This window comes from Podarcis cretensis (genome assembly GCF_951804945.1).
Source record: "Podarcis cretensis genome assembly, chromosome: 1".
Lineage (NCBI taxonomy): Eukaryota > Metazoa > Chordata > Lepidosauria > Squamata > Lacertidae > Podarcis > Podarcis cretensis.
In genome coordinates, this window is record NC_137170.1 from 120,522,416 (window position 1) to 120,535,894 (window position 13,479).

Here is a 13,479-nt window from a genome sequence, read left to right on the forward strand (position 1 = left end):
TTTGCTTCAGGATGAGAACAGAAATTGTGTGCCAGGGGTGTGGCAGCAGCGGGAGGCTCCATTAGCTAAAGTGGTGCTTCAGGTTAAGAACAGTTTCAGGTTAAGAACGGACCTCCAGAACGAATTCAGTTCTTAACCTGAGGTACCACTGTAGTCAGGAAAGCGTGGAGTGAAAGAAACAATGGGAAATGGAGATATGAAGAAAGGAAAGTCAAAGAGAAAGCAAAATCAGCCACACCCTCATACTGAGTGCGTGGGTAGAAGACAAGGGGAAAGGGAGCTGTGGAAAGCAGATGTCTGGGAGCAAATGAAGCATGGGGTTTCTAGATCAAAAATGTAGACTAAGGCTGCACTAATTTTTTTTGGGGGGGTGTTGGATTTTCGGAGCAGAAAAGCAGCTCTGGAGGACACATGTTCTTCAAACGTTGGACCTTTTTGTTGCTGCTGCTCGGGTTTACTTTTCTACACTGCCTCTCTCAACAATTGTTTCAGCATCTTTAATAAATAAAATCAATTTGTCTCGACAGGAAGCATTACTCTCACTCTGTTCAGACAAATATGTCACAAATATGCAAAAGCCTCTGCCTCTTCGCAGATTCCCTTACAGCTACCAAATACAGAGGAGTTTTCATGGGGCGTGGAAGGCTGCAAATGCTTCAGACATCATCCTTTATCTTGTATTCTTTAAGAGTTAGCTAGATGCCAGATTTCTGCAAGTGGTGGTTTTCCAATCACTACATATTATAGCCTAACAAATCTGCCCCCCCCCCAAAAAAAAAACCAAAGTCAACATACACTGGAAGTAAAACCACACAAATCTCCCTACTGGCTGCAAGACAGAAGCCTGGTTTTATTTCATTGCAAAGATGCCCTATGCCTTGTTACTGCCTGAAGGTCTGTGATGTAGCAGAATGCTTATATGCTTTGACTTAGTATTTGTATTCTGCTTTTCTGAACAACACTGAGCTCAAAGTGGCTCACAATAACATAAAACAATGAGCAGACATAATTGTACCGCATGCCAATAATGCTTCTTACTGACTGCTAACAAGCTAAGCTGCTAGCATGAAGAACTTACAGGTGGGGCTGTATTCTGTTGTTGGAAACTGATATAGGCTGGATCTACACAGATTTTTAAAAATGCTATGAAAATGCTTTTTTAAAAATGTTGTAAAATTTATATGGAATTTGCCCTTAGCTCATCAGCGCCTGTGTGTCCTGCACACAAGGAGCTACAACTATTGTATTGGTGAGAAGCTATTAGACATAAGAGTACGAGAATAATGTGGGGTGTCTGTGTACAAATGGCAGAATGGGAGGTTGTGATTAGGGCATGTGAATAGGCAATGGGGGAAGAGTAGGTACAACAAACATACACCCACCACATTTTTTATTTCCTGCTGTGATTTCATGGACGTTTGGCGAATATTCTAGTAGCTTTCAGTGTTGGTTTCTGCAGGAAGATTTATTTGACGTGTCTTTCGCCATGGGACACACAGGATGTGAGGCACAAAACAGCTGGGAAGTCAGCATTCCTGAGCTCAGTGCCAAATGGCTCTAAGCCAGGGTTGGCCAAAGTGGTGCCCACAGGGGCATGTGCCCCCCAAAGAAGCCTTCCCCAGTGCCCACAGTGTCCCCCCTCCCTTTGCTGAGATTAGACTTGAAATAAAGTATTCAAGGGCCATTTTGATTTGCCTCTTTAACCATGCCTTGGGCTGATTGACATCCGATGCCCTTTTAAATGTGTTGTGGAAGGGGGGGATTACTGGTTTGTTTCTGTTCTTATTTTTATTATGTATTTTGTGTTTTTCATATTGGAATTTTATCTTGTGAACCGCCCTTAGATCTACAGGTATACGGCGGTATACTACTACCACTACTACTCCTACTCCTACTCCTAATAATAATTTTGCAACCAACAGAATAGGTTGCAGTGTGTGCATGGTTGTGGGCTGTGTAGGATATCCATGGCAGTTTAAGGGGAGCGGGTGGCGCTGTGGTCTAAACTCCTGAGCCTCTTGGGCTTGCCGATCAGGTCGGCAGTTCGAAACCTCGCAACAGAGTGAGCTCCCGTTGCTCTGCCCCAGCTCCTGCCAACCTAGCAGTTCGAAAGCACGCCAGTGCAAGTAGATAAATAGGTACAGGTGCAGCGGGAAGATAAACGGCGTTTCCGTGCGTGCTGGCACATCTCACAGTCCTCTGTGCACCAGTAGCGGTTTAGTCATGCTAGCCACATGACTGGGAAAGCTGTCTGTACACAAACACCGGCTCCCTCAGCCTGAATCGAGAGGAAAGCCGCATCCCATAGCTGCCTTTGACTAGACCTAGCTGTCCAGGGGTCATTTACCTTTACCATGGCAGTTTCTCTGATTTTCAAATATGCCATGGGCCGAAAAGGGATGATGACCCCTCCATTAACCCATCTTAAAGGGGTCGTGGAATGCATTAAAACCAATAGTTTCTTTTTTCATTGTGAGACCTACCAACTGAAACTTTTGGGTGCTTCACGGTTCTAAAAATCATCCTCTCAACGGGTGGGTTGTTCATATTCCTATTCACAGCTCCCCAGAGAAATGAATTCAGGTTCTCTAAAGCCCAAGAGTAACAACACACAGTTCTGACGGACCACAGAACCACCACTAAGAGCTTGCCTACTTTACAAGCCGGTTGCGAGTCAGCAGTGAGCAGAAGTTAATGTATAAATAGTCAAACCACCAGTGTAGTACACTTCTGAGGTGCGGATCCCATGCAGCATCTATGCTGACAATAGAGAGATGGGCATCTGCCTAAGTGAGGTCTCATGCTGTGCAACTGTGCTGCAAATTACACCTGACTGAAGAGGGACACATTTTCCCTCCTTGGCTTACCTTAGAAAACAATCCTTGTCTGCTCTCCCCTGTTGGAAAGACGAGATCTGACTCATCTTTTTCTTCTATTGTAGTTTGCAGTTGGGTTCCAAATGTTTGTGCAAGCTTATCCCTGACCAAATCTTTTGGGTGTTACTTGCATTCAAACAAAACCTTCCCATCTTTTTTTATTTTATTTTGGGACAAGAGTGGGTTCATCTTAAGAACTTTAACTGCACTGGGCTCAGGCAGACCAAGACACATAGGTCATTGCTAGTCTGACATTTAACGGACAGAACAGCAGTAATGAAAGCTTAAGGGAAATGTAATCCGAATAGAGAAATCTGATGTGTGTACAACCTTTGCGCAGAAACCGCGATGTTAAACCATCCCCATATTCTGTATGCCCAAAGATTCTGGGTTTATGTTATTCTTAATGTGCAATTAAGACAGCACCCCTGCTGTCTTAAAAGGGGGCGCATGCCATCAAAGCCAAAGGGTGAGGTGGGGGAAAGGTCTGTAGAAAAAACTGTCACCCACTGATCTTACCTTATATATGTTAAAGGCTGTTAGTCACCCTGGACCTTGAGCATATTACAGACATAGTCTAATCCTATTGTGCCTGTACTAAAGACAGAAAATTCCCACTAGGCTCTATAGAGCCACAATCCTTCTTTATTCTCTGACATGGAGTCTGAATGAATTTCATCCTGCAGATTGGAAAGATGCCCAAGGACCTGGGTGGCATAATAATAATAATAATAATAATAATAATAATAATTTATTATTTATACCCTGCCCATCTGGCTGGGCTTCCCCAGCCACTCTGGGCAGCTTCCAACCAAATCTTAGAATACAGTGATACATCAAACATTAAAAGCTTCCCTAAACAGGGCTGCCTTCAGATGTCTTCTAAAAGTTTGGTAGTTGTTGTCCTTTTTGACATCTGGTGGGAGGGTGTTCCACAGGGCGGGCGCCACTACCGAGAAGGCCCTCTGCCTGGTTCCCTGTAACTTGGCCTCTCGCAGTGAGGGAACCGCCAGAAGGCCCTCGGCGCTGGACCTCGGTGTCCGGGTAGAACGATGGGGGTGGAGACGCTCCTTCAGATATACTGGACCGAGGCATGGGCAGGCCCCTCTCATTTACTGTAATGCCCTGGTGTGTTGCCTGTGTGCAAGTGTATGTGTGGTGTGGGGAGAAAACAAGGCTTATTGAGCCTATGGGAGTCCACTTGCAGGCACCATGTCCATGTTGGCACTGGACCCTTCCCCATCTATGGTAGCATCCAACCAAGTTGTCCTATTAGAGTGAAGTCAGGACTTCCTCTTCTTTCTGCCCTTGTGGTGTGTGGCCCAAATCTGCTCTGGAGTATTGGGTGGTGGTGGTGGTGGTAACACAGAACAGATGTGTGCAGGTGAGGGAATATGGGAAGAGAAGAGAAGAGAAGAGAGACCCCTGGCATAGGCAGATGTTCTTGTACTAAGGAGACAACTTAGTACAATTCCATGGGTGGAATTCACCATAGTGCTAAGTGGGGTATCAAGTGTAGGGAACAAGGTCTGGTCATGCAATAAGACTCCCCACCCACCCACTACGCTTCTTCTTGCCCCCCCTCAAACTCCCAGAACATATTTAGGGGTATGAGGGGCTTGGGGGAGAGGAGAAGGGACAAGCTCCTTTGCACGAGTGGACCTTGTTCCACACACACAGCAACCCCAACATTTATAAACACACCATAATCAACCTTCAAACCACCCTGGCTACTGTGTTCATAAATTGCCTACTATCAATTTCATAGCAGAAAATTCATGATTGTGCCTTATTTGATAACTACGCTCAGATAGAAAAGTTGCCTTAATGAAGCAGAATCAGGGTCAGCAGCTCTTTGTCCACTGTAACCACACAAGACAAATAATGATGAGCCCAAATTGAAGGTAAAAAGATTTAAACCGGACATTAATAAAGAACCTTATGTCCAGAAGAGTAGTGGTTGCAGCATCAGAGGTTGGCTTAAGGATGTGGGGGTATCTCCATCCACAGATATCTTAAAGCCAAGGTTAAATAGTTGTCCCAGGAGAGCTGTGTGAGCAAAGTCCTTGAGTTTTTTCCTGCTTCATATCATACTGGAGTTCTGGGCAAGATGCTATTTGAGCTAAGATGCTTTGATATGAGATTGTAACTTCTGATAAGGAGTTGTACTTGGTTAACTCGGCAGGATGTAGAGCTGCTGATGGACCAGTCTGTAAGAGCACTTTCTTGCCTAAGGACTTCTTCGGACTCTTTGGTCTTTTTAGGAAAGACCACATTCCATGTTCCACACCTTATAAAGAAATTACCGGTAGACCTTGCAGTGTGCTCAGTGCGCTCCATGTCGTCTTTCTTATAGAGGTGCCTGCCAAGCCACTTCACCACCCAATTTAAAAAATGATGGTGCAGTAAATTTCTAGATAGCTTTCTCTTCCCATTTTTTTTTAACCTTCTTTTACTTTTATTTTGTGTTATCACTTTGCATACTCCTATATCAAGGCAACCAATCATTTTTTAAAACACAAATAAATTTAGGTGGTAGGCAGAGATGACTACACAAATCATCCAGCACCTCTCCTTTTAGAAAGAAGGCAAATCAGCACTGCGAAATTCAACTGAACGTAACATTTATTTCAAAGGCCAGTATCTGTTTAAGCTAATCAACAGCACAAACTAGGTTTCTTCTTCATTTTCCTTCCTTCATGACTTTGCACTTCAATAATTTTTTTGCACACAGTTCTGCCAATGGCTCTGGCATTATGGTGCTTCGTAAAGATACAATGGCACTTTGCAAGCCTAGTTCTGCAAGATGCTTAGCTTTTTCCAATTTTGCAGATGTTGGAATAGATGCTAAAAGCCATTTCTTTACCCAAAGCCAACCAGCAAAAGCATGGATGAACTGAAAACCTGAACCCAAATTTCCTAGGACAAAACCCAACTATTTTTAATGTACATTAGGCCCCAAGGCCCTTTTGTCAGTTAGTGGACATGCGAAAGCCAGCATTTAAAGATAATAACAACAACAACAACAACGCATGGGGGAGAGGCAGAGCTGTAGAGCTACAATTGTGGGGAAAAGGCCTCTCACAGCACACTTTGAAATCGCACACTGCTCTGTGTTCTAGAAGCATAAGTGACAACAAGGGATGGGAGACAGTTTGCTTCTGTTCGCCTTTTAGTGCAATCCTGTTTAATTTACGCTTCCTGAAAAAATATACATGAATTTTAGGATGTGGTTCTCCAAACAAAGAAAAATGTGTGTATTAGGAGGTATATGGATTGAAATGCTGACACGTTTCCTTGAGGACTTTCTTTCTTTCTTTCTTTCTTTCTTTCTTTCTTTCTTTCTGAATTCACAATGTTGCAAAAATCGTACCAAATCCATACCAAAAGATGGGGAAAATGAGAAACAGAGAGAAAACAAAACTAGCATATTCACCTATCCACAGTGAAGACTAGAGAGGAGATGTTGAAAGATAAAAGGCCAACCATCTCCCCTTTCTTCACTTGGGATCCAGTAAAAAGAACAGTGACAGCAAGTGTCATTGACGTGCCACAGAAAGAGAAAGGACGAGAGCATTCTCCAAAATGTTTCTCCTGGGATGGCATCAGGAAAATTGGTTTGGGGCTTGAAAGTCAAATGACAAAAAGCTATGCCCCAGAAAGCTTTTTCTCCCTGCAAAATTTTGTGTGACCCTAGCGAGCCACCGGAGTCTAGATGTTCAAGGTGCGAAGTATTTTGAAGGAAAACTTTGGGAAGAGATGCTGAACTTGTAACCCCTCAACAATGAACCGGGTGAAAGAAATCTTGACTGAAGTAGGTAGCGACAAAGATTCACAATTACCTCCTTGCCTTCTTTTCTCAGCTGAAATAAAAAGTAGCAGCTAGGAGAAGATTAGTCAATAAAGCTGGGAGAGAAGGTGTTTATGGCCTGGAAGAACACAGAAAGATCTGGTGCTCTGATTCTGTTATGGACTCAGTGTCTTTCCAACTGAGAAAGCCTGAATATTGTGGGGCAGACTTGGGAGAATGGAAGAGGACAACAGTTAGGAAATGGATTTGAACCACTTGGATACACAAGACCTTTCCTCTGAAGCAAGGAGTGCAAAAGGGCAATTCAAGTGTGCAAACTTGGACAACTGTTTCCTTCAACCACACCACCTCAATATTTCCAGCACACTGTTTCTATACAAGCACCCCTTTAGCAAGATTGAACTGAATGTTGCACTTGTAGGGGGGAAACTTCATCTAGAAGACTTCTTCCTAGAATACGGTTGCCATATTTCAGAAAGTAAAAACCAGAACACCCGGAAAGTTGTTTTTTTACGAAAAATCAGAAAGTAGTTGAGTTTTTGGGTTTTTTTTTACAAAAATGCGAAAAAACACTTTTTCAATTAACTTGCCTAAGATCCAGGACAAAGCTTCACATTACAGAAACACCCCCGGACGTTATTTCTGCCTTTGAAATCCTGGTAATGTCCAAGAAAATCTGGATGTATGGCAAACTCTATCCTAGAACATCAGCTTTACACATAGGAGAAGCTGTCATATATGTGACAGCCCCTGCCCCCAACCCTTGATTCGGAAATGGTATAGTATGATGTCACTCTTTGCAGATTTTAAATACCCTTCCGCCCACGAAAATAATAGCTCTTACAGAGCACTACAGCAGAATGCATGTTACCTTCAAATCTATTTTGACTTAGTCTCGACCTAAAGCCTAGCCTAGCCTACGGAGATGGCTGCAATGTGAGCCAAGGCATTGTTGGCGCAAGGTTTTCGTAGCAAGTGAGAAACAAGCACACCTGAAGCACATGGAACTTGTATATTCTGCGCTGCAAGCAGCATATGAAGTTTATGCCAGCCCACGCAGTACGTTTTCTGCCCACATGAAGGTTGCTTGGGTACATGCTCAAACAGCACATGTGGAGTTAGCCAAATTTCCTATATTTGCAGCTAAAAATTTTTTTTGCCGGGTGTGTGTGTGTGTGTGGATTGCTGCTACGGTAACAAAGCTGACGACAGCCATGAACCACCAGTTCACATGGCATGTTTCTCCACGGAAGCACAGAACTAGGAAAGCTAAGAGCCCACCTTCGCACCCAACTGAAAGGACTGCGCAAACTAGCTTTATGATGAAAAAGCAGAGCAAGTGTTCTGACTACAGTTTATGCGGCTGTACTAGGAGTTCTGCACAGAAACCTGTGTCTCCTGGACGGAAGTCTATAGTCCCTTGTTAAGATCTGATGACCCCTATCCTTTCGCCCTCCGACCTGGTCCAAGTTTGCAGAATTCCACCTTCTTTTACGTTTTGCATAATTGTGCATCTCTGCAGGCTTGCTAGATGTGTGTTACTAATCTCGTGTGGAGGGAACAGGGAGGAAAGGTGCTTATTTAGAAACAGCCAGGCTCACAACTGTCAAATGCAAAATTGCGTAATTCTCAGAAGAGACATAACACAAGGTGAGGGTGTGTGTGGTGGGAATCAAGTGTGTGGCAGGGAACCAAACCATGGCTACAGAACCTGAGAGACAGGAAGCAACTGCTAACAAACGAATGCACAAAGACGTCAGTTTTATTTCTGATTCAGAAGCACTGAAAAGGGGCCGCCTCGCCAAATGCAACCCGTTTGCCCTGTTAATCAGCACTGATCGAGGTGGAAAGGGCATAATTTTGCCAAGATAGATGCAACCCGACTTTGGAACCTATATGTTGGATTATGGATTTTTTTCCAACAGTATCACAATGGTTTACCCGGTTGATTACATAATGCTCCCGGGAGAATTTAAACTATTTTCCTTAAGCAGCAGTTCTAGACTTAAGAAAATACACAAGTTCAGGGATTCCCTCTAATGACAATGAACTATGAAGTATAATTAGTAATATTTTTTGAAAGCCCACAATTTAGGGCTTTCTCCTTAAAGAAAGGTACATTTTTAGTTTCAAACTATCACAAATTACTATATTTTTCTTACAATAGAGCTGAACTTTTATTTAAGGTGCTCTGTTTCTGAAAGGCAGACATGATGGATTGAAATAAAAGATAATTTATTGCAATGCTTACTTTCAAATGCAGGGAGAAGCAGTGTAATTGTAATTTACAGTAGCTGTCAAAGAAAATCTATCACAGATGACATTAAAATGACTTATTTTGCCTGAGCCACTTATTGTTTAAATGTGCATAATCTGATAGAAACAGATTTCTTTTTTTAAAGTCTGCCTTTGTATTGTTCTAAGTTAATATCAAAACATATATTTATAAGTTAAAACATTTTAAAACCATTTATTGATACTCTTATCTCGGTAATTTTAACTACAAGTTTGAAATTGGCTTGATTTAACTACAACTATGTTTGCATTCATTTGTTTAGATCTAAGTAACGACTTCCAGGGAACATGCCTCGCTGCTTTAGAAACTAACTTACAGAGGTTTTTTTAACAGAAAACTCGCAGAAGGTGTACATAAAGATCATTCAAATCCAGTCATTACACTTCATCTGAATTCTGGCGGTCAACTTAAATGGACGGAATAAAAGTAGGTTAGTAATTGCCTAGTCAAAGGAAACCAATCTGCTAAATAATTTTTGTAAATATATCCATTTCTCGGAATAGACTTCCTATAAGATACGCTACAGTTCTTTGAGTTCTGGTCCCAGAATCGAAGAACGTTCTGGATTACAGAATCCATTCAAATGCATCCAATGTATTAACATAATGTGTTTTCTGTGGAATCTCAAAATACACGCTGTAAGCATACCAAGCACATTTGTGGAAAGAAGGACACACATTCAAATCTTGATAGGTCTCTCCTATAATGCCGGCAAGGAATAAATCAATATATTTCCCCCACCAAACTCTCATCTTGTTTACATGAATATACAGTGACAAAGCCTACATATGCAACATTGCAATAGGCCGGGAAAAGCCTTGGTTGAGCAAAACCAGCATATTCAAAACAGACAATAGGTAGGAGCACAGATGATCGGGGGTCTGTTATTCTGGATGTGATTGTGACTGCGACCAATCCAAATTAATTTGCTTTTCAACTGAGCTTTGCATACGCATTTACATGCGGTGAAATACTGACCTCTGCATCAACATTGAGAGGAGGGGAAAGGCAAAAAAAGAAGGGGGGGGGGAGAGAGAGGGCAATGTCACTTTCAATTCTGCTCTTCTCTTTATCCTTAAAAAAAAAAAAAAATACAGCTAGACTTAATGCGGTGAATCTAATGAAATGCATTACCCTGCGCGGAGATTTATCAGATTTTTCCAAGTGAATGCTGCTACTTTTGCTAGCACTGGCTGGAGTTCACCTGCATGTTGGTGTGGCGTGTGGCTCTCTTTTTGTAAAGAGTTAAGTCGTACACAAAAAAAACGGGGAACAAAGGTCAGCACCCAGTCGCCACTTGAATGTGAGATTTTTCTTTTTATTCCCCTTGATGTATACTAGGCTCTGTGTTATTAGTCTTAATGATGGAAAATTGTAGTGTTGATACAAATCTTTTTTTCAAAGTAGTAGGCGGGAGCTCCATTTGTTAGTAAGTTTTTTTGTGACTAAAAGCCACGGACAGTACATTTATGTAGCGGTAAAAGGCCTAGATGCTCTTTCCATAGCAGAGCTAATTATTCCCACTGTGACCTTCCTGATCTACCCTATTCCTAGTACATCTCATCTGCACGCCTTTTCCTCTGTGTAGATGGTGTCAGAGAATATGAAAAACCCTATAATGAAACCATTTTCATGATGGAGAAAGGGTACTGGAGTTGCACTTGCTACAAAGAGGCTCAATTATATGAGTAATTGTGATAATTTTCTACATTCATAGCCTTCAATGGGGGGGGGGGAGAGGGGAAAAAAAGAACGAGAGCCACAAAGGAAAATTACTTTAACAAGAAAGTACAGAGAGTAAAAATGGAAGAAGAGACAAAAAATATATATAAAAAAAAATGGGGGTGGGGGGGAGGTGGAAGAGGGGGAAAAATAAGCAGGGAGGGGAAAAAAAGTTTAAAAAATAGATCTGGTAGGGAGGAATAGCAAGACAGGGAGAACAACAGCAATGCTCAAAAAGCCTATGTGCAGCTGTGTTGCACAATTAAATTGAATTTTTTTCCCCCTGCAGTTGATGAATGTGACTACTGCAAATGTTCCTCTGTAGTTAGCTATCATTTGTTGTTCCGTGACAGGAAAAGGATAATTACCTCTCAGAGAGAATCAAAGGCTGACATGCCCTTTAGACACAGCCATGAATGCAGCGCTCGAGAGAATGCTTGAATAAGAATCTCGTCTTCTGTGCCCCCTTCGACTCGAGAATAAATTTTGTTAAAATGCAAGAGCACCACCAGTAAATTTGTTGAACCCTAGGTGTTCAAAAATATGGAGCTGCATCCATCGACTCATCCCATTTGCAAAAATAAAACTACATTTTGAATTCACTTCTATTACATTCATGGACAGTAAGATAGTGAGATATGCATTAAATTTCTTTTCCCAGTAGGGGTCTGATTCAACATTTCCTATGAAAGAACAGATAGACACTATCCTTTTTCCCCAGGCTAGTTAGCCTATAATTTAAAACTGTCAAAAACACAATTTTATACAAAGTCTTCAATAAAAGCTTCTCGGATATAACCCAAAGTGGTTTTACTAAAGTTTGATTCAGACTCTGTTACAATATTTTTAAAGCTATAAATACATCAAACTGATATTTTCCTGCTCTCTTTTCTTATTTCTCTTAAAGTATTTGAAGATTCATACAGAGGGGGTGGGGTGGGGGAGAAAGGGAAGACAGCATCTTTTCAGGATTCTGAGCAATGCGTGTTTTTGTAGGCACTGAGATTCATGCAATTTCTTCCCGATAGCATTAACATATTAATTAAAGGGCATTAAGGCGCAACATTTTTAAAAAAGAAAAAAATTGTGTGCAAATAGTAAAAGGATCAAATAATACGTTTTAATATACCAGAACATGATGGACCATTGGTTTTATCATATTGTTCCAGGATCAAAGCCACTCACACGGGATGGACCTCCTAAAGGGAGCTCCCTTGCATTTAAATCTGTCTGCATTTTGTTATAAAAGGGGAAGGGGTTTGTCGCACTAAATAATTCTGACAACCTCTAGCAGTTTTTCGTGGCATGGATAAAAAGTCCTTGCTGGCATTATTTATCAGGCAACAGACACAACGCTCCCCCCTCCATCTCCAATATGATTTTATTAAGGTAGTCAAAGCAGTTACCAATCATACCTGCAAAGGTAAGGTGCCAGCCAGTCTTAGAAATGTCTTTGGCTTTTCCTACAGGGCTATATCCACTGACCCTGTCTAGTGTAATTCACTTTTAAAAATCCTTTCTTACCCAGGGAACAACATTACAGCCTGGCAGTTCACATAGTGATATCAGACTGAAATGATGGTTCTGAATCATAAAACATGTCATCAGCTTTGTACCAAACCACCAATAACCTTTGTCCCACTTGCCAGCCTTCCCTTTACTTGTCACTATAAGGCTTACCTGATTGTGTTTCCAATTACAGAGAAAGGAGCCCCAGGTCTGCAAGCTGCAATTGCTTCATCTCTACATTTCCTGGCAACCTCCACTAACTTTTGACCAGACTCATCCACGTTGCCCACTAGAATTGTTTCGGAAGTGTCACCATGGTAGCCATTGAAGTACACCTAAGCACATGCAGAAATGCAAAAGAGACATTTGCGCTTTGCAGCCAGGTGCCAGGACATTCTTGGGTTTCTTTCACAATGCGTTTAAGGTGCAAATAAAAAATAAAATGAAATAATTGAAATGCAGCAAGTGGAACAGAAAATTGGGTGGTGGAAGGGAGTTAGTTCTCTTCTGTTAGCTGTGATCATTCATGATAATGAGAAGGCCGTCACTGTCAAACATCAACCCGGGCGCAGGTTTTCTCCACAAACACGAGCTACGAAATTAAAGGCTGTGAATTTAAGGCTACGGTCCTGCACAGAATTAGGCTATTCAAATCACATTGGTCAATGGGATTTTAGCGGCTTTAACAGTGATGAGTAAACTAACGAGGAACATGGAAGCCAAGGCTGGAAAAACTAAAAACAATGTACCACAAATTATCCTCCTCATGAGAACGAAATGCAAAGGTTGGCTTGAGAAAGCACAATCCGTTGGATAAGCCAGAATCGGGATTTAGGCCTAAAGACCATCCTTCTGTGGACACACTTACTGAGAGGCTACTTATTGGAAATAAAATTAAATCTCATCTTGCACCGAACATCCTCTCCCCTTCATTCCTGCAACAGATTCGATCATGTAGGGCATGACATGAGATAACAGCACAAAGGATGAGAACGTAAGTCCAACATAGGATTTTTGAGGTTTACAATGTATGTCACATCTATAGATTAGACAGCTCCATATCTGGAATTTAGGATTTACATAAATCCTATATTTATACAAACATCTATAGCTTCAGCAGCTGGGACATCTTTAGTTGCCACATTTGAAAACAGTTCTTATAACCATCTGTTACAATGCTTTTTTATTTTATTTTTTGCATCTTATTGGGTTTTCAAAAAGAAAATAAGGCAGAAGACTGGCAATGGCGAACGTGTACACAGTAT

At 41.7% G+C, this 13,479-nt stretch overlaps 1 protein-coding gene across 9 annotated transcripts in view; it reads right to left on the reverse strand.

Annotated features, from left to right (window-relative positions):
* The window catches only part of METAP1D (methionyl aminopeptidase type 1D, mitochondrial), a gene marked incomplete at its 5' end in the record, with an annotated part of 101,110 nt that overhangs the window by 12,862 nt on the left and 74,769 nt on the right, over window positions 1-13,479 (reverse strand). For 7 of the 9 annotated variants that reach the window (XM_079981308.1, XM_079981306.1, XM_079981305.1 and 4 more), the window contains one exon: window positions 12,386-12,549. In XM_079981308.1, coding sequence (XP_079837434.1) covers window positions 12,386-12,549 — 164 coding nt within the window. The other 2 variants (XM_079981310.1, XM_079981309.1) reach the window with 2 other exon arrangements.